Source organism: Larimichthys crocea, chromosome VI (genome assembly GCF_000972845.2).
Source record: "Larimichthys crocea isolate SSNF chromosome VI, L_crocea_2.0, whole genome shotgun sequence".
In the NCBI taxonomy this organism is placed as follows: domain Eukaryota; kingdom Metazoa; phylum Chordata; class Actinopteri; family Sciaenidae; genus Larimichthys; species Larimichthys crocea.
Window position 1 is genome coordinate 2,014,506 of NC_040016.1, and position 20,418 is coordinate 2,034,923.

A 20,418-nucleotide genomic window follows, 5' to 3' on the forward strand; every position below is an offset into this window, starting at 1 on the left:
AGGTGCTAGCAGCTGTAGGATTGCAAGGCAGGGGACAGCGTTCCCGACACTCTGGTGAGTCACAGCCCTGCCGTCCTGGCAGCGAAGGTACATCTGCCAAACTTTGTTCTTCTCCCACAAGATACGCAGAGCTCAGACTTGATCACCTTAGTGAAAGAGGGAACACAGGATGAGGTAGATACTTCAACAATGAACCTGCTGATAGTGTGAATGCAGGTACATATAAACCAATAACAATATATATACGGCCTTACTGTTTTGGGGATGAAGTGGTGCTCTTAGCTCCTCCATTAGGCCTGCGGGTCCTAGGTTTGGATGGGAAATCTGACACTGTAGTGGTAGCCTCACTGGCAGTCTCAGATTGGTCAGTAGTGGTTGTGTCAGCCCATGCTGGAGCAACTGTTGACGCAATCACATGGTAAATCCCCAAAAAACAGTCTAATAATTTTGTTGAAAGGTCCCAAAAGTGGGGGGAAACTAAATTCTCACCACTTTTTCTGCTGCGTGTCCAGTAAGGCACAGTTTCAATAGTGGAGACTGCCTCGCAGCTCCACCATTCACAGGCACAGTGATGGTTGTTTTGGCCACTATAGACTCATTCATCTGAATTATATATATAGAAAAAAAGACAATTTAATCCTATTTTCCAAACTTATGGACATTTGGTTTAGAAAGAATGTTAGTGTTTATTGTACATTCAGCTGCAGAGGTCAGCATTACCCTATCTGAAGTGCGTCCAGTGGAGCGTTTCTTTGCTGCCTGTGGAGGAATTTCCAGTTTTCTGGAGGAGCGCTGTGGAATAAATGTCAAGTTATTTATCAAAAAACACTTTCTAAAAGATTGGCTGCTAAAAACTTAGAATAAATAGCAAGACAACTTTGAGCTGAAGTAAAAACACATGAATCAACCACTAACTGCCTTTACACTGAACCTGAAATAAGTAACAAAATGACTCATCATTACGCATGCAAGAAGGCATCTATTCAAAAACATAAGTCAAAACGTGACTCACTCGTTTCTGGCGCTTCCGCAGTCTCACAGTCTTCATCACCGAGGCATCCCAGTCCTACAAGCAAAGTGGATAGTAGATTAGATTATAGTACTTGAAGATCACTTCATTACAATTTCCCTTAAAAAACACTGTTGTCCCACTATTTGATCAGCAAATCCTCAGGCCTTCTGAAATATACAGTGATTTATAAGAGATGGTCAGTATACCAGAGAGTCGTCTGTTTGGTCCTAGCTGATGTCTGACAGCAAAGAACCCGATTCATCGATGGTAGCTAACCTGTAAAAACAGATTTAAGTCACCATTTAATCTCCCTGTCCAATGTACAATTCCATGCACTACTGTTTATTTCTCTATCTATATATATTCACTAGCTAACAAATGCAACACTTCAATAGAGATAAAAGGTCAGAAAGGATGAGGCACAGTGGTGAGATGAACACCTAAAATCATTTTTACTGTCTTATCAGCACTCTCTGGGGAAGAAAAAAATAGTGTTTCAGAACCGGCAAGGAGGATCTGACCTTCGACTAGTGTTGAGGTTGCCTTTGGCAGCCTGTGCTGCCTGGGAGTGGGCACTGAGGAAGGCCAGGGCAGAGCGCTGTTCCTCCCTCAGGTGGACACTGCTGCCATTGTTCTCGGATATGAGCAGTCCCGGATAGCTGCAGCTGACGTTCCTATTACATCCAGGATGAGCAGGTTGACAGGGTTAGGTCAAATGCATTGTTTTAGTGATCATAAACAATCACCAGTTAGAAAAAGTATCTGAAGATTAACTTTTTAATTCCCTGTGTATCCCATAAAAATCATTGCAGGTATATTTTTTTAGCAGTGTTGCACCAACCAGTTTCTCATAAACTGCCTCAGCCTTCTGCCTCCGGCGAATCTCCACATCCACCTGGTTTCGAGCATGCTTTAGTTTGACCTCCAGGGCTCCCCTCTCGTCTCTGCTTTAGCCAGCACCTCTTTACAGGAAACCAGGTCCTCGTGACCGCAGCCACTTCTTACGACACTCTTAAAGTTCGCTGCCATCTGGAGGAACTCTGATAAGACAACAGAAGAGGAGATTGTGCCACATATATAATACTTTTCTTCCATGGCCCCAAACTTCATTGTTTTTTTAAAAACTGCCTTTTGATAAGGGCAAAGGACAAAAAGACAAAAGACAGGGTTCCCACACCTTTTTCATGAACAAATTCAAGCACTTTTCAAGCCCTTAAGCACCAGTTTTTCCATTTTTCCAGCACCTTTAAATAGGTAGCCTCTAGTTGTGTTTGCATGATGGTCATGGGAGCGCAGCGGTGCCACTGTATGGCATAATAATATGGGTCTAATTAGCTATTTCATATGGTGGTAGATTGACTGTTTTGATTTTTAACTATTGTGGAATTTGTTGTATTCTCAGCTTGTGAGCGGTGTATTGTGTAACTACCATGCGCAATAACAGTGACAAATAGACATCACACAAATTTCAAGCATTTTCAAGCACTTCACAAAAAATTCAAGCATTTTCACAACCTTGAAAACACTGAATTGAAATTCAAGCATTTTCAAGGAATTCAAGCACCCGTGGGAACCCTGAAAAGAGTGCTTTGCTGTGGTGAGCAAATGAGTAACTGTGTTATCCTGTTAGTTAAAATGGAAATGACCTGCATTATGTGGACTATTGAAATGGAAATGTTTACAGCTATTTTCGACCCCCATTTGTGTCTTTATGTCTGCAGCCCTACAGCAGAGGGTCCACACTCAGTATTACTTCTACATTCATTGCTTAAGTCTTAAAAAGTCATTTAACCGACATATTTTGTGATGGAAAAGCACAACACAGTGCTACTAACACTAGAGTTACCAGCTTAACCACAGTAACGCTACATACGTACTTAAACTGCACTGTGTTTCTCAAGACAAGCTTCTAAAGAGGTGACAGATACCAAAACAAAGTGTGAAAATAACTTACGTGGTTCAATGCTCTCATTCAGACCGTCCACCTGGGCTCTCAGACTCTGAAACTGGTTGTACAGGTTCACCACGGACGACTCCATCGTGTCCTACTGCAGCTTAGTTAGATAGGTAGGAGGAAATGAAGGACTTCGGTAACGTAAAGGTGAGGCGAAACTCCACCATAGCACGAAAAACAAACACTATGTCACATCTCACAGAGTGTTAGCTGAATGAATGTTACAGCAGGTTTAACGTGCTGCCTGCGTGCTCAGATTAACGTCAGCGTGTCTGTGTCCACTCGAGTTAACTTGTGTTGTTGTTCAAAAGAAACACAGAAACAAAACACACGTACCTCTGCAATGTTTCTCCTGTGGTAGTGTGGCTGACATGTAATGTACCAAAGCCCCGGTTTTAAAAGCAGAGGTTAGACGTGTATTCCCGCAGCAGCAGCAGCAGCAGAGCCACACCTGTCTGATAAAAGTTTGCACATTCTTCTGCAAAGTTCAAAATCAGCGCCGGATTTCTTCTTCTCTTCTTCCTGTAGCGCAGGTCTGAGCGCTCTACCGCCCCCACAGAGCCAGCGCTGCAACTGTGGAGATCAGTTTCTTTGGCTCCCTTACTGTCATTAGTCTCAACATATAAGTATAAGTGTTATACATGTAACCTTCAACACACATTTATGACATTTTTTTTTTTTACAGAGTTACAGATGAACTGAGTCTTAAAAATACCTACTACAAGCAGAAACCGAAATGGAACTGTATGATATTTTATTTTGTACATTTGATTTCATAAATGAATATATTACTCACCAAATAAGTAGTTTATTAATTTAAAAATGTATACATCATGTATACACATTTTTTCTCAGACATGTCTAATTTTTTTTTTTTTTGTCCAACTCATTATAAAATAATGAGCTACCATTTCAAAACTTCAAAGGGTCCTCCATACATTAGAGTAAGACATTAAGGACATGCATAATAGATTATATTGCTTTTAATCAACCCAGTGGATTTCCTCATCTACTGTTCCACTATATACATGTAAACAAACAAACAAACCAAACATTTTACATAGGGCACTCTGAGGTGACTTTCTTTCAACTATGTGCTTGTAACTCTGTCTTAGTAACCCCATTAGTGGTATCATTCGCTTCAATGTATGAGCCATATTTTGCACAATAGATAGAAAGGGCAATTTTGCTTGAGGTGAGTTTGTCAGGGTATCTGTGCTTCCTGCTCTCCTTGCTGTGTATAAAAATACGCAGTACCATACGGTGAAATTATGTGTGAAATCATCTTTTGAAACACTCAACACTGAATGTGTCCTGTTGTTGTGGGCCTGGCACATGGGATGCACCCAACAGCATCATTAATCAGCAACGGATGGCATATCTGGGTGCAGCAGCAGCAGCAGCAGCTCTACTGTGCAACATTTAATGAGGATAACCCACACACACACACACACACACACACACACTAAATCAATTGCAAACAAAGCACATGTATGTGTCTATAACATAGGATTTTTTAAGTAACTCAACAATAGACTCAAAATGATTTATGTTTGCATGTGTGTTTTTATAATGCATTGGCAATTAGATTTAGCATTGCACTTGCCTTCAGAACATTGCGTGTGTGTGTGTGTGTGTTCTGAATACAGCAGGTCCATTAGAGTTGATTTAAAGTAATAGGATCTGTCAGTTAATATGTGCTCTCTGTCTTTATCAATTATTCATCTTTGTATGCACGTTTCCTCAAGTCACAGATCATTTAACTGCAAGAATTTTCTTTTTAGACCAATCACTGTTTGCCCTTTCTTAAACTGAGCAGACTGTTACTGCTAAGTGTAGTCTGCCATCAACTGAGTACATCACCAAGAGAGAATAATACAAATTGACTAATTTAACAAAAGAGAGCAGTTGCTTTCAGGTGACATTTTCATTCACCATATTGTTTTAAATGTGTTTTAGTGCAATTAGGTTTGCATTTATTGTTGATCAGATCAGACAACATATTGTAAAAGGCACGTTACCACTTTGCCGAGTTTATTCAGATAGGCAGCATAAGTCAACATACACCCCCACAGTCATATAAAGCGTTGCACACCAGTAACTTGTACTGTAATACCTGCACAGACTTTCTTTCATTTACAAGCAGTTCTTAAGACAGTGTGTTTACCTGAATAATGAGTTCACAGATTAGTAGCTGTCTGTCTAAAAGGTGCATGGATATGACAACAACCAGGTAGAAATTTCATAAGTGCATCTCAGGAGTGAACAAAGTATCAGGAGGCTCTAATGCACCAAAGTTTTAGAGGAAGCACCTGCAGATTATGCTGACTACAGGGTTAGGCCTCCTCAGTGGCACCATTGGAAGGGTAATGGATCCACAAACAGCCTCATGGGGAACCACTTGGCAGATGTGCATCTACTTAGGAGGATGCACTGAAGCAGAACACACCCTCTATACATCCTGTGCACATTTGTGCTCACAAAGCAAAGTGAAGTTTAAGGGTCTGGATACAGATAAAGAAAACAAGATATTGATATAGTTTCTGTCCACCTTGGCGTACATCCCATAAATGAAGAAAGGTGATTTTTTTATTGTTGAACATAAACAAAATCATCCATATCTATATAGAGAGTGGACAAAAAAACATAAAATACCTGGAAAATATAAGGTAAATACTAACCCTGCAATAAATCTACATATTAAGATAGTGTCAGGTGTTGAATTTCTCTATTTGGTGAGTGTGAGGCTGTGGTTACTAATGGAGTTGTATTAGATTATAATGTACTGTGTAATGTAAGTGTATCTTTGATCAGACTGTATTGCTTCGCACATTGCATTACAGCCTTGCAGCCAACTCCTCTTTGATAGAGTCTCGACAAAAAGTGAACATTACAAGCGCCTCTAATGTCGTTTTTATTGCAGGAATAATCTGTTGAATTTAATTATATTTCTAAAGCGTATTTTAAATGTTTTATGTGTCAACCCTCTATAGATTTTACAGTCTGGCACCGAAAATTGATTTAAATATAATGTGTCCTGAGTTAACAGGATGTTTTTGCAAAATGGAATGTCACACCACTGGCAAACTACTTTTATCGTCTGTGAAGGGACGCCAGATGAATTTCTTGGAGCTAAGTGAGCCTGCAGGTATTTGGAAAAGCTCTGGCCAAGTTAGTATAGGGCAAAGATAATGTTCATGGGTGCACTCCAAACATCCCATTAATTGAATTATGAGTGGAATATCCCTCTCAGAGAGTGTTTACTGGAAAAGCTCTTTCCTTCACTGTTTCAACAATAGGATTTTTATCTTCCATTTTTTGAAACCTAACACTTGGTAAACACTCCAACCCAAACACATTCACAAGTGGATTAAAGAGTTTATATTTTCCAGTTTGAAAAATGGGATGGGACTCTATAAAAATATGATTTTTATTGATTTAAGCTTGTTTGAGCAGTATATCTTGTTGCTTAAAAGAAAGCCAAGAACATTCAAATGATAAATAAATAAAATAAAAACTCTGCTCCTGTCCACAGAATCCATTACTAGTTATAAACTATAGATGTAAAACTCTTACATACTGATCAAAGTATTATCTTACATAGAAGTGGAATAAGCCCTGTTGTGTTCTCAATGGAACAGCAAGAAATAGTCAGGCAGTGCTCAAGGCTCAAGCTGATTCACAATGCATTTGTAACAGTGTTGTTTCTCAGAAAAGTGCAGACAAAATGAGAAAGGAAAAAGAAACTTTTGCTCAGTATTACTAGTTTCAACATATCTTATTTTAGAATTATTTAAAACCTCCATCCTTCCTTTTGCAGCCACCTGAAATTATCAAGAACAAAAATCAGGATATAAATGACAACAAATGTGAGAAAAAAAACTTGGCATTGGCGATTACTTACAATTTGCTGTAATTGCATGAGGGATTGATTTCAAAGTAAGCTACAGCTACAGCTCAAATCCTTCTGTTTTTTCTGCATGCAGAGGAGTGTAAGGAAATACTGACTGTCACATGATCACTGATCCAGCTTTAGTGTCCTAGTGTGACAGTCTCTCATCTACTAATCTCCATGGAAATGACGTGCACATTCTTACAGCTGCTGAACAGAAATAAATGAAATGAAAACAGGCAATGTGGGCTTTCTGTAAGGATCTTTATGACCCCACGGTGCAAATGGGAATGACAATGATGAGAATGATAGCCACTGCACTGCCAATGAGTGCAATCAGCTTGCAGACCTTGGCCCGACGGAGGTCAGCCTCTTTACGCCTGAGTAGACCATCATAGCCTGGAGTGTAGATGTCATCCATCCAGAACTCCATGTTGTTGGGGTTCATAGACTCCTGGGCCTGAGGAACATGATGCAATTTAAAGATGAGTTTTTAAAGCAGATAAGAACACACAAATCCTTATCTAAGATGCTGTGAATCACTCATTTTTGTTCAACTTTTTTCATAACACAGAGTTGTATTTTACTCTTTTTTTTCTTTAGCCTACATGATGTGTTTATAAAGAATATGTTTTGCTAAAACAATCCAGAAAACAATCCCATTCATTTATGCATAGACTGCAACCACTTACAGTGAGACATAGCAGGGAACAGAATGTAATTAACTATTTTTAAATTCTTAAAGTCTGACCTGTAAATCCAAAGGGGTGACTCGTGCCTCTCTGTCGTCTACAGTCCATATGGGCCTTCCTCTCCCCTCATCCAATCTGGGGTCAATGATCTTCCCAGAGGTTAGTCCACCTGTCAGACTGCTGTCTTTGTTGCGGAACAAGGACGAATTAAACACTTGATCCACCAGGCTGGAGGACTTTTGCGAGAGTAGGTTAGTTGTGCTGCCTGACTGATCTGCCTAGAAGAAAAATGGACCAAACGCAGATTTTATATATACTGTATATACAACAATATCGATTTTAAAAAGCCCAATATTACTTTACATAAATACCACCAATAAACATGCACATTAATTTGAATAAATGGGCTGTTTCTTTGCAGCCCTGACCAAAACATTGCTCACTGTTTAAGGTTTAAACTATTATCCCACAAAGTGGCCTGATTCAACCAACCACATAATCACATGTGTCTACCCAGCAGACCACAGACCCAGCTAAAGGCCTAACACATTTTGTGGTTGCACAGCATGGATAGACACATGGTGTGAATACTGTACTTTTTTCAATACATATACATATACATATACATATACTGTTTTTGCAGTAGTGCAGCATATCATAGAGCAGATACATGACAGCACATGTAAACAAAACAGAAGACAGCCATGCTTTAGCATAAAATAACACCACAAACACATGGAAAATGTAAGGGTATTAATTAACAAAAATTTGTTAATTAATACCCTTACATTTTCCATTCTACATCTTACATTCTTACATTCTATTGTAAACTTCAGTTTAACATGTAACCAAAATTAATCACACTGAATTTGTTATTTGCTATATTAACTATCATTGTTTGGTCACCTAGGAGACAAAACTGTGGATGTAACCCAACTAATTCCCAAATATTATAAATATAGTACTTTTCCTACAAGATAAATTAAATTAAAATTTGCTTAAGGAGTGTTGCTCATATTCGGAGAAACCCATCTAACAGTTATTTCTCCATGTATCACGTAAAATATTAAATGTTCAGAGTAGAATTACTTTACCTGTCCATGTGAAACTTTGCTATCTTTATTTTTCGAGAATGACACTGTCCAGTCTCTTGCAGAGTTAGAGACATTCAACTGTTTCGTATCAGAGACATTTTTCTCTTCAGGCTGAGTTTTGGAGACACGCCGAGACGCTGCATCCTTCTTGCCCTCTTTCTTCCCTTTTGAATCACTCTGACTTTTGCTGCTCTCTGTTTGCTCCACAGGAGTGTTCCATCGGTTCCAGTCCAGACTACTTGTGCTGGTCCCTGGAAACAGATGCCCAGATGACGATAGAGGCTGTGGTTCTGATGATTCAGAAGGGGTTAAAGGGTGGCTCATAAAGGAGGAGACACCACTGAGAGGCTCCAGCCATCGCCCGCTGGTCCCTTGCCCACCAGCACTGATAGGCTGCTGGATCTTTTCATCTAGTCGCTGCAGAGCAGACAGCACCTGAGAAATTTCAGACTTTACATCATTTAGTGACTCCAGTTGTCTTTCTATCTGGCTCATACGAAGCAGCAGCTTACATACACTGGCTTTGAGCCCATCATCACTGCTTTCTAGAGAGTGGAAAAGCCTTTGTAGTTGACCTAGGCGGCCACGTCTGGCCTCAGGGGTGTCTTGGTTAATAGCCCCTGTTCCATCGCTGGGATGCAGGACTCCCGTGGAACCGCACATACTTATGTCATCTAAGAAACGAAAGATGGCACTGATGTCATCCTCACCAAACTCGGGGTCGTCTAATGAGGTCATGAAGGAGAGACGATCAGCGTGGACCAGGCTGCGGAGACGCCGGGGGTCCGGTGGGTCTGTCTGGGTTGCCTGAGCCTTGACTACATCACCTCCACTTGGCAATCCACTATCACCACTCTCACCACCTGAGGACTCCCCCAAACTGCTGATAGCAGGGGTTGATCGTCTTGGAAGTTGCCCACCTTGTGATTCCATCTCCAATCCAATGCTGCCCAGGCCTATCCGATCCTCTAGACTATGACTCTTGCTGGTCCAGTGAGGTCTCGGAATCTTAGGAGGTTGAAGGTGCCGGGGAGACCAATCTGGGACTGATCCAGGTCCAAAGTAAGTTGAGTCCTGTAGGTCATCAAGGCTCCCATGTTTAGGTCGCTGCTCTGGAGATTGGTGGACCGTTATAGGTGATGGGTAAGGATTTGGGATAATTTCAAAGCTGTGATTGTCAAAGCCTTTCTTGCTGGGACTGGGAGACTCACTGCTAATGGTCACCTGGGGTATAAGTGGTGGCTGGTTATGGAAGTCCTTCCTAAAGACGTTTCTTTTCTGGTCGACAGATGATCCTGGTTCAGGTTCAAACACCTCCATAGGCGCAGAATCTCCACTAGATTCACTGTCCGTTTCCAAAGGCAGGTAGAGATTCTTCATTACTTCGTTAGGGATTTGACCACTAGGGTACAAAAGTGTTGTGTGAGGCAAGTCAAAAGACACAGCCCTCGCCCTGATTGGAGGGGAGGACACAAGTGAGATAGGATCAGGGGGAAGACTTCCTCGCTTGCGGGCAGAGTAATTAGATCTTGGAAACAGCAAGTGCTGATCGATAGGCCTGCCACTGGAGTCAGAATGGGCACGTGCTCTCTCTCGACCATAAATGTTCAGCTGGTGGATTCCAGGCAGACTGGGGCCTGGGGACTGGTCAACGGGGAGGACCGTCTGGGTTCTCATTGGTTGACTGTCATCAGGGGCTCCACCCGTCATCTGAATAAGATTGAAGATAGTTACAATGTCAGCAGCGACACCTATGGGTGATAGTCCCTGGCCTCTGGCGGAAACCCGGTCTCTGAACAGAGTAGCTGGAAAACAGGGGTCCCGGCTGGCAGCAGCAAAAAGCAAACTCCTGAGCTCGATGAGGTGCTCCAGGTCAAAGCGTGTGCTGACCATGCGACAAAGGTCTTGAAAGGTCAGCACGTGGCGCATATTGGCCAGTTCCTCCAGGATCCCCAGAAGGACCCCGGGGTATTCTTGCTGCATGTTAGCCATGACTACTCACCTGAGGGGGAAAACAAGGCAGTTAGCAGGGCAAAGGAATATAATTTGTATAGCAACTTTCAAAAACAACTTTCAAAGTGCTTAAACATAGAGAGCCACTAAGACAAGATATAAAAGATATAAGTCCCATATCCAGTCTGATAAGCACATGTATTCTTTATTCAACATTTATCTCATTGGTTCACGATTTAATGAAGAAAGTATAATAAGAGTATATGTTGATAATATTAAGTGTAATATTGTATATTAACTGTTACATATTTCATTTTTGATAGACCTCACTGCGTATACTGTAAATTCTGTCCATACTGCCATACGTATATTTATACTGATAATTAAGTTATACTGTGCCATATTGCCACACGGATGTCTTTTAGCTTGTATATATTTTTAGATTTATATATTTTTATTTTATATATTTTACTTATATTTTATATTTCATGTTTATGCTGTCTGCACCGGGATAAGGGGGAAATTTCAATAATCTGTATGTCCTGTAGCAGCATTGACAATAATTACACACTGATAAGAATAGTAAAGCATTAGTAACAAAACATTATTTATATTATAATATAAGACTGTATAATTTGATTTTATTAAAGGCTGTAATTGGTCAAACAGCGACTATAGCAATAACACCATGTATTCAAACTTATTGGTCTGCAGTTCCATGCTATTTTTTTATTATTACATATTTTTGCCTGATTTAAATGACTAGCTTCATTTACATAAAATGACAGAAAATGACTTGGCTGGAAATATGTTAATCAAAGTAGACTTTCTCAGCCCGGATGGAAAAAGCCCTCTGAGTGGGAATCTGGTGAGCGACCTTCTTTTTGCGCCCTAAAATAACCGATCATCTGATCTGATGACGCCGTCACACTGCGCACGTCTTTACCTCACTGGACATTTTTAATCTAATTTCTATTAACAGCTTTAGGGCATAGTCGCCCCTGGACTAAACAAATGTATCTTTGAATATATTAACATGTATTGAGTAACTTTATTTCAGGCATCTTTGAAAACGGTGTGAAGATGTAGGACAACAGAAGGACAATTGTCTTAGAAACGGCGCAAAAATCTGTTTTTCTGTGTTTGTGTGCCAGCTGGGACAACACCAATGTCAGTGTTGCAAATCAAATATGGGTTGTGAAATATTCCTAAAGGTGTAGCTGAAGTGGAGGTTAACCTGGGAGTTATTTCCACTTACCTGAATCTATTGAAGGAGAATCACAGTCACGGCTGCGTCCATGAAAAATGACGAACAAAATCCAGTTTTACGCAAGAAGCGAGGCCATAATCCAAATAGATCCGGGGCGACACATATTGTCACACTCCTTTCATGGGCTTCTGTTTGTAGCGGCGACTAGCCGACAGCCGAGGCAGGAGAGGAGAAAATTAGAAATCAGGTCATCTTCCCACAAGTCCCTGCAGTCCCCTAAGGGACCTCAAAATACATCCAAACGGTTTCCCCTCACCACAGATCAGCCACACACGCAAAGTCAACACCTATTTCTAATTGATAAATTGTAAAGAGAGACACACTGACTCCTGGCAGGACTCTCTAGTTTGTATGAATGGGTCAGGTCCAGGAGCATATTTTCTCAGGATGCCTTAGCAATAATTGGTTTTGTGTGCAAGTTGAGCATGTGAATAAAAAAGCCAATTAAAAATTTATGTTTGCTAATTGACACTGTGGAAACTCCAAACTGACAGTAAGTCTAGAGCAAATTGCCTGCTAGATTGCTGCCTACACACACACACACCCACACAACTGCCTGCCAGACTTCAGCCTTCCCAGACTTTTCACCATTACTCTGCATTATCATCCATAAAGCGTTGTACTTAAAATCCCATTAAAGCAAGAGAAGAGCAAGGCTTTCATCGCTGAGTAGTAGCACTCTGCTACAATCAAAATGGACATCTCTAATTCACCTAACAACTCACAGAAGCAGCACATCCATCATCCCATGTACTCAGGAGTCAGTGGGAATCAATGCGGTGAATGAGCCGTGGTATGAAAAGCAATGTGGGTGTAGGTATGGGGCAATAATGTATTACTGTCAGGCCTGTGGCATGGGGCTCCTGTATAGCAGGTGGAGAAAGTACAAAAGACGAATAATGCCTTCAGAAGATTATCTTATTTGTTATTTTTTTCAGAGTTGCATTATTTGATGGTACATGGCATTTACAAAAATAAAAACTCAATGTAGAAAAATGTACTGTTTTTGTCATTGCAACATTCCAGTAACCTAATTAAAAAAACATTTACAACTGAGGACAGATCCCTCTTGCTTAATGCAAACAAAATAGGAAAACAAAACAACAAAATTGGTACCAACAAACAGGCACCACTATAAAAATAAGAGTAAACTTTTTACAGGACATTACTGTATGTATGTGTAAACATTACTGTGATAATGTGATTTCAGATGACATGAGACTCTCGTTCTCTTTTCTTCTTTGGTTTTGATTTCACCACTGGAGTTACAATCGTTGGAGTCAGTGAAGGATTCAAAGCCGGATCTAACGCTGGGTTCAGGGACAACAGGTCCAATATATTGCCACTCTCATTACCTGTGGAAATATGACACCATGAAAGACAAAGACAGAGAAGTGGTGCATGGAGTGCATATTTTTACTATCTGAGGGTAAAGAAGCTCACCGGTGTTGTCCTCGTCGTCGCTTGGTTCTGGATCTGGATTGCTGAGAGAAACCCGGGCCATGGCTGCCAGCTCAGTTATGAAGCTTTCTTCTGCCTCCTAATGGACGCAGCAACATAGTGCTTAAAGAAATTTACTCTGCAAGCATGTATCCTTAACAAGTCATAAATATATTGTCAGGTAGAAAATCACAGAAGACAGGAAACACACTAACCATCAGCTGTGCTTTGATCCTGTCCATGGTTTGATCTTGAGCTACTTTCTTCCGCCTTAATTCCTCGTATATCATTTCCTGTTCTTGATCACACTGCTCCAACACCTTTCTTTTGTGGAGTTCAACCCTGACACACACAACAACATTTTTCTCATTTAATGTATTTAAGACTGACAAGTGTGTAGTGCAGAAAGATAGTGTGGTAGTGTGCGACTGTGTTACCTCTGTTGAAACTCAGCAGAGGTGGGTTTCTTGCTCCAGTTCACCAGCTCCCTCAGCAAGGATCTGTTCAACTGACTACTGCTCTCCTGTTTCTCATTTTCCTCTGAAGGTTTATAAGAGTAGAAATGTACACATAAGAGTCTTTATAACTGTTATCTGTTGCTTATTACTTAAATTACGCTGCCAGTTAATAGTTAACAGTTAATAATATGATAAGATAGCTTATCACTCCTACAAGATTAATAATTTGCTAAATTAACAATTCACAGTCAGAAACAAAATCCTAGTATCATTGAACTGATGAAGTTCTTATACGGATGTGGAAATGTGTGTTGTGATTATCATCTCACCCTGGTTTATGTTTGACTGATCCTGTTGTAATTTCTGGATAATATTCTGCATGTGGGAATAGTAGCTTTGGACCAGTGCACTGAGAGAATCTTTGGTCATGTACACACTCTCCGAGGCGGCCTCTAACAGGTGGTGCTAAAGAGAAATAAATGTTACTGTAATGTGCTGGACAAATATATCTAAAGCAACAGAAAACTGATTCTTATTCATGACAGATTAATACAATCCTTCCTTTTCTTGCAGAGAAATGACACAAACCCTACCTTCAAGCCGTCATCCTGTTTTGGAGTGGTCTGTGACTCAGTGGTCTCCATCATCTGTTGGATCGCGTGGCTGAGGGCGTTGCCTAGCACCAGCTGTGCATGGCTCTGAAGAAGCTCTGTCCCTGTTTCCAGTTCAGACAGGAACTCCTGCTGGAAGCTGTGGCCCACCAGCTGACTCTCTGGGCCCAGATGCCTCTCTGCTAGGCTGGCAGTGCTATTCTGTGATTGGTACAGTGTTCAAGCCGCTGTGAACTTCAGACACACTGTATTTTGGAGTGGTTTGCAAGTTGTTTTCAGGTGTTTAAAATAATGTATTGATAAAATAATACATTTTTCTCACCTTGAGAGTTGAATTGACGCAGGACTGGCTTTTACTGGGATCTTCCATTAGCACAGCTCTAAAATCAGTCTGAGAGAGTGCCTTCAGTTTGGACAGCCTCATCTCCTTCAGCATATGCAGACAGAAGTGCCTGACCACAAAGTACCTCTGCACCGCTGCCAACAGGTGCTCATGTTTCTTCTCTATCAACCTCCCCACTTGGCTGAGAAGAAGATCATATTGCATTATCATAAAAATTGATTTAGATACTGCATAAATTGATGTGGCCACATAGAAGAAAGCTGTGCTGTAAATCTGTGGTTAGTACAGCTTTAGTTGTTGTTTTCTTTCACACCCTCAATATTTCATAAATATTTTTTTATTTTATTTTTCACAGAGGTCTCCCAATCTCACCTGTTGAGTGTGTAGCTCTGTCTGGCCACCATTGCTTGGAGGATCTTCATCTGTTGTTCACTGAGATGTTTCAGACAGGCCTGCACCAGAGCCATCTCCTCACTCCATACCTACACAAAAAACAGGATACATTCGAAACAATGGGAAGCATTTACTGTGACAAAAACTCTGCAAATGGCTAATAATGATCTACCAGATGGTTTCTACCTGTCCGTCTTTATCCAGCTGAACCCTCATGTCCTCCAGTTGCATCTTGGTAGTGGACTCCGCCTGCTGCAGCTGTGCAACCAGCTCCTGCTCCAGATCCAACCACAGCTCCTCACAGCGCTGAGGAGAGAGATTTGACTGGGCAGGTATGGAGGTGAGAAAGACGTCCTTGGCTAACTCTCCAAGCCTCTTTGACCAGGAGGTACGGAGTTTCTGAAGACACAAGCATTACACTGTCAAGTATGCACACAAATACAAAATAAAGTAATTGATCTTTTACCTTCCAGTGGTCACAGAGAGATTCAGCCACCCTGTTGTCCTGTTGCAGCTCCAAGTCAGAAATCTGCTGCCTGTGCTTCATCAGCAGCTCCTGGTACAGCTGGGGGAAAGGTTACAGCTCACATGTTTATATATATTTATAACACAAGCTATGAGTAGACAAAAGACCTAAGAACCAACAAAAACGATTATAAACCAGGAAGCAGTTTCTTGGCCTATTTATCATGAAACTCTAATCCCTGATGTACACATTGATTTAAAGAAAGGCAAAATGGTCTGACCTTGGTGAACTGTTGTACGTCACCGTGAGCCTGTCTTAGTTCCAGGGTACGGCTCTTCTCCTTGGTCTGGTTCCTCAAAAGCTTTTTCCTCTTGGACTCCATTCTGCTGCACTTGTCGTTCACCAGCTCCTTTGTCTTCCTCGCGCACTCTGGAACATGATTCGTCAACTTTTGGATGAGCCAGACTACATAAGCATTTTCAAAATAATGTCAGCTGAATGACTATGGTATAAATCAATTCATATAGATTATTCTTGGCATAAATAAATAGTGAGTGACAATATTCAGAATATTCTACATTTTAAATTGTACCAACCTGTGATTTTTATGCATTGCACAAATTATTTTCTAAAGTGTAATTTGCATTTAATTTCTCACTCACAAAGACAGAAAAAGCTAATATGATAATACTGATTTAGAAATAACATTCACGGGTTTCGTTTAGCTCAGTTGGTAGAGCATCCGCCCCATACACAAAGGCTCAGTCCTTGCTTTGGCAGCCCAGGGTTCGAATCCGACCTGTGGCTCTTTCCCGCATGTCAATCCGCATCTCTCTCTCTCTCCCCACATTTTCTGTCACTCTTTAAGCTGTCTCTATCAAATAAAGCTCAAAAAGGCCAACAAATAATAATAATAAATAACATTCACATATCTTACTCAATAGTTAAAGGTGTTGTTGCTGTAGATCTAATGATGCTAATGGAAATAAAAAAAAAATGAATATAAATTAAAAATAATCTCTGTGATTTTGATTCTGAAGGACAAATTTAATATTAAAACACTGGCTTCATTATAGTTATCTAGTCCAAAAGAAAAGAAAACCAGTAAGGCTGCACTGTTAAACATTTTTAGTGTAGCTTTTAATACACAGGAGATCAGCATGAACAATCTGTGTCAAGTGTTACAGTATGCTGCAAGGTTTTTCATGAAAGTATGGGATGCAGTAATAGGCAGGGTATTCTGTGCTGTCCTGAAAGAACCTGACCTTATTTAAAGGAGCTAAAGAAGATTCCCAGAAAATGGTCTATTTTGAGGGAGTACGTCATTTAAGTCTGAAAAGTAGGCCAGACATTGTCCACTGCTACCTGCCATTGGAAACTAGTTAAGAATACTGTGAGAAAATGACACACACATAAGGTCACTATTTGGGTAACTGTGTTACTACACGCATTGTAAATGCCAAAAACCTTTTGTCTATTGTCTTCTGGCCTTGCAATGAATTTCCCTTGATTAAACTGAAACCATTTTCACTTGACACATCTTACCCTCAGTGCACTGTTGAAGGCCTTCCGTCAGAGTTGCCTGAACATCTGAAAGCAACTTTTCCATGTGATTAAAGGTCAAGACGTCGTCGCTCGTCAGCTGCTCCAGCGTTGTTGCAATCACGCCCTGCCTTAGAGACACTTCGCGCTTTAGCAAGGCAGGTTGGGACTGAAGAAGTCCCGTCAGCTCCTCCCACCATAGCAACTTCTGCTGGATCCTCTAAAAGACAAAAAAGATCAGACTGGGTTCAACTTTTTCTTTTGTATATCCAGTTCCTCACATTATGACACAATGGATGGGAGGCAAAATTAAGGTATGCCAACCAGTGACTAGTATTGCTTTACCTTTAGATCAGCTTCTTGTGTGTTCATCAGGTGGTTCTCTACTAACACAAGAGTCTGGTTGAGAGAGAGAATCACATGCTGGGCTTCATCTGGTGAGAAAACACTGGTCTTCTTCAACAAATACTGGCACAAGTCCTCCACCTGTTTGCTGAAACGTTTGGACTGTAAAGACACATAGACATTTTTTTCTTCCGTCAGCATAAATGACAATGTCTAATAAACGTATACATTTATAAGTATTTCTCTCTGTTTTTACCACTTGTAGGCCATATTCAAGAAGATCTTTCTGAGCTCTCTCTATTTCCTCCAGAGTACAGGGAGCATCATCATTTTTCTCGCTGGCAGCGTGACCTATTGGCAACTGTTCCTTCAATTCATTCAGTTCCTGAAATAACAACATACAGTATACTTTTCTATGGTTTCAAATCTAAATGGCAGTGTTTCAATACACAGCCAATTTAGAACAAGTGATGAGTAAGAATCTGGCTCTACCTTTTCTTGCATTTGAAGAATATTCTTGGAGAAGGCAGCATCATTTTTGTCTTTTGGAAAATGACTGCTGAATATTATTTTCATCATTTGAAGAAAAATCTATGGCAGACAAAAAGTAATATAAGAGAATAAAACAACTATTTGAACTTTAACACACCTCAACAATTATACCTGATACCATTACCTATTACTGTATTAAAGAAAAAAGACAAAAACCTACCAGATATTTTTCTTCCTGAAGCTGAGAGCAATGTTGTTGTATATTCTGCAAGGCCAGACAGTAAAGGCTGATCCTACCTTCAAAACTGTAGAGGAGATAACAAGACTTTTATCACTTCCAGCAAACTCAGGTTTGTGCATACGTTTAAGGTGTATGGTTATGGCTTAATGTTTAGAGACCACTGGTTCCTACCCTGGTTGTGTCAGCGTGTGAGGGTAGTGAGAAACTCTGGTGAAGCTCTGGTTCTGCAGGCTCTTAGGGACCAGCGAGGAGGAAATGAACTGACTGCTGTCATCGTTGTCCTGCTCTTGGCTTAGAGACTCTCCATCCGTGGATGAGGATGACTCCTCGTTAGGCATTGCTGGCAACTTGGAGTGCTCGTGTAGTGATGGATTGGACGCTCCGTCTGCTAAAGGCTGACAATTACACCAAAAGGTTGTAGGTAAAATTTTAGTGTAATTTTAGTGACTTCTTCTTCTTCTTCTCTTCTTCTCCTTTCGGCTTTTCCCTTCAGGGGTCGCCACAGCGAATCAATTGCCTCCATCTAACCCTGTCTTCTGCATCCTCTTCTCTCACACCAAATTGGCCAAAAAATTGCTATTTCCATCAGTTCTATTAAAAAGATGTGTATATATGGGGCGGTTGGTAGCGTAGTGGGTTAAGCGGCCGCCCCATGTGTGGAGGCTATAGTCCTCGCTGCAGCTTGCCCCGGTTTGAATCCCGCATCGGACGGCTAATTTACTGCGTGTCACCCCCCCTCTTTCTGCCCCCTGCTTCCTGTCTATCTTCAGCTGTACTATCATTAAAGGTATATAAAGCCAAAAAAAAAATCTTAAAAAAAAGAAAAGTTGTGTATATATGATTCAAAACTGTTTAGTCTACAAATTATTCAATTATTTGTGCTTAACAAAAACATACACATACCTTATAAAATCATTGACCTTGATCAAAATAGTTAAGCCTTTATTAATTTCCGTTACTTTCCTTTCCTTTCCTTTCCTTTCCTTACTTTCCTTTAGTAGTTTCATATAGGTTTTTTTTAATGTCGTTTACGTGGCAGAAGTTGCATGGTTATTACAATGATATGCTGCATACTTATGAGAGACTTACTCTGTATTTTTGGTTGATGGGATAAACCACCTTTGCTCTGGATGCAAATGCAGCGACATCACTGTTCATGGGTGGCTGCTTCTTCTCCTGGACAATGAGTAAACAGATTTAATAGGTTAGTGGGAAGTTAATAAGTAGACATAAGGTGGCATTTTACACAGCTGACACTGGTATAGATTTCATGTAACAGTGACATCCATCTGTATAAGTCTCAGACTTAAGTGCATCTTGAATGTTAAAGAAAGCAATACTTTATCATTAGTGGTGGCACTTGGAGCCTCCTTCCTGCTGTTGCTGACACAGTCACTTTGGTTGTTGTCTAATTCTCCATCATCAGGTTCAAGCAGCCGCCTGGCATTGTAGCCCTGCAGGGATGACACATGTGAATAAACAGCCAAGGAGTGAATATAATGTGATGAGACTGAGACTGAGAGGCATTTGCTTACTTGTCTCGTCAACAGCAAAGGCTTCAGGCAGAAGACATAGAGAAGAGCAGCAGCTAAAATCCCTGAGAGCCCTCCACAGACTGCAGCCACTGTCAGCAGCCCTGTGTAAATGTGCAGCGACTCGGCGAAACTGACCAACACATCAGTGCCGCATCCAGCTATCAGTTCCTGCTCAGCCATTTCTCATCAAAGTGTGGAAGAAGTAACTTTATGAATGTTAGCATCTTATCGGCCACATCCAGCTAAGTCCGCTAATGTTACCAAAACGTATCTGCTCGAGGAAAGTAGCTTCTGGCTGCTCAGGCTGAAGTTTCTTGTTTAAAAATGGTTTTAAAAGCTTTTTTCCCTCCTGGATACGTTTTGTATTTTGAAACATTAGCAACCTACAATTAGTCACAACTTATTTCCAGTATTTTTTTTTCCCCTAAAGCGACAAACTTTGTTTATATTTTAGCCAATGAGTGGACGGAGATTTTAGATGGGAGGACCGAGCAGCGTCCAGACAGTAGAGCTAGCTTGAATTATGCCGGAAAAGAAATATACGTGCCTTCAATATAAAAGCAAAAGTGTTTCGTGTTAAAACATAAATAAATAAGTGAACATATATTTCTTCATAATATCATTGACACAAATACAGGTGGAATATATAAACAACACATTATATTTTCTTATTGTTTCATGGTAT

At 40.6% G+C, this 20,418-nt stretch overlaps 3 protein-coding genes and 1 long non-coding RNA gene across 5 annotated transcripts in view; all 4 read right to left on the bottom strand.

The window, feature by feature from the left end:
• LOC104927930 (rac GTPase-activating protein 1) overlaps nt 1-3,508 on the bottom strand; it is a 10,487-nt gene extending 6,979 nt beyond the window's left edge. Inside the window, exons 1-2 of one of the 2 annotated variants that reach the window (XM_019253354.2) lie at nt 3,303-3,508; nt 2,967-3,060 (exon numbers count right to left, since the gene is read on the bottom strand). In XM_019253354.2, the coding sequence (XP_019108899.2) occupies nt 2,967-3,051 (85 nt within the window). In that variant the 5' untranslated portion in view covers nt 3,052-3,060; nt 3,303-3,508. Of the gene's footprint in view, nt 1-2,966; nt 3,067-3,302 lie in introns of both variants that reach the window. The other variant, XM_027279821.1, reaches the window with a different exon arrangement.
• LOC113745932 (uncharacterized) lies at nt 568-1,670 on the bottom strand. The gene is made up of 5 exons (XR_003462512.1): nt 1,534-1,670; nt 1,219-1,288; nt 1,013-1,066; nt 721-792; nt 568-603 (listed from the first exon to the last, which is right to left on the bottom strand). It is a non-coding gene; the product is annotated as an uncharacterized LOC113745932 (long non-coding RNA).
• A 2,986-nt stretch (nt 3,509-6,494) lies between the features above and the next one.
• On the bottom strand, nt 6,495-12,105 carry LOC104927932 (major intrinsically disordered Notch2-binding receptor 1). The gene is made up of 4 exons (XM_010742122.3): nt 11,856-12,105; nt 8,645-10,646; nt 7,610-7,828; nt 6,495-7,318 (listed from the first exon to the last, which is right to left on the bottom strand). The coding sequence occupies exons 2-4, from the start codon at nt 10,634-10,636 to the stop codon at nt 7,124-7,126; spliced, it is 2,406 nt and encodes an 801-aa protein (XP_010740424.3). The 5' UTR covers nt 10,637-10,646; nt 11,856-12,105; the 3' UTR covers nt 6,495-7,123.
• A 662-nt stretch (nt 12,106-12,767) lies between these two features.
• evc (EvC ciliary complex subunit 1) lies at nt 12,768-20,260 on the bottom strand. The gene is made up of 20 exons (XM_010742123.3): nt 19,734-20,260; nt 19,539-19,652; nt 19,288-19,374; nt 18,370-18,593; nt 18,178-18,262; nt 17,958-18,056; nt 17,722-17,850; nt 17,466-17,627; nt 17,124-17,340; nt 15,859-16,007; nt 15,579-15,677; nt 15,299-15,511; nt 15,092-15,201; nt 14,699-14,900; nt 14,359-14,577; nt 14,095-14,230; nt 13,745-13,847; nt 13,523-13,649; nt 13,311-13,407; nt 12,768-13,222 (listed from the first exon to the last, which is right to left on the bottom strand). Exons 1-20 carry the CDS (start codon nt 19,911-19,913, stop codon nt 13,074-13,076), a joined length of 2,901 nt encoding a protein of 966 aa, XP_010740425.3. The 5' UTR covers nt 19,914-20,260; the 3' UTR covers nt 12,768-13,073.
• Between the last annotated feature and the right edge of the window lie 158 nt (nt 20,261-20,418).

Bases quoted from the DNA above. Each gene is read 5' to 3' on its own strand.
- evc (XM_010742123.3), bottom strand. From the start codon at position 19,913: ATGGCTGAGCAGGAACTGATAGCTGGATGCGGCACTGATGTGTTGGTC. The intron at 14,901-15,091 runs GTGAGATTGGGA...TCTTCTTCTCAG, and splicing joins CAGAGCTACACACTCAACAG to CCAAGTGGGGAGGTTGATAG. The intron at 13,650-13,744 runs GTAACACAGTCG...TGTGTGTGTCAG, and splicing joins TCTGCTGAGTTTCAACAGAG to GGTTGAACTCCACAAAAGAA.
- LOC104927932 (XM_010742122.3), bottom strand. From the start codon at position 10,636: ATGGCTAACATGCAGCAAGAATACCCCGGGGTCCTTCTGGGGATCCTG. The intron at 7,829-8,644 runs GTAAAGTAATTC...TTTTTCTTCTAG, and splicing joins GCAAAGTTTCACATGGACAG to GCAGATCAGTCAGGCAGCAC. The intron at 7,319-7,609 runs GTCAGACTTTAA...CATGTTCCTCAG, and splicing joins TCACCCCTTTGGATTTACAG to GCCCAGGAGTCTATGAACCC.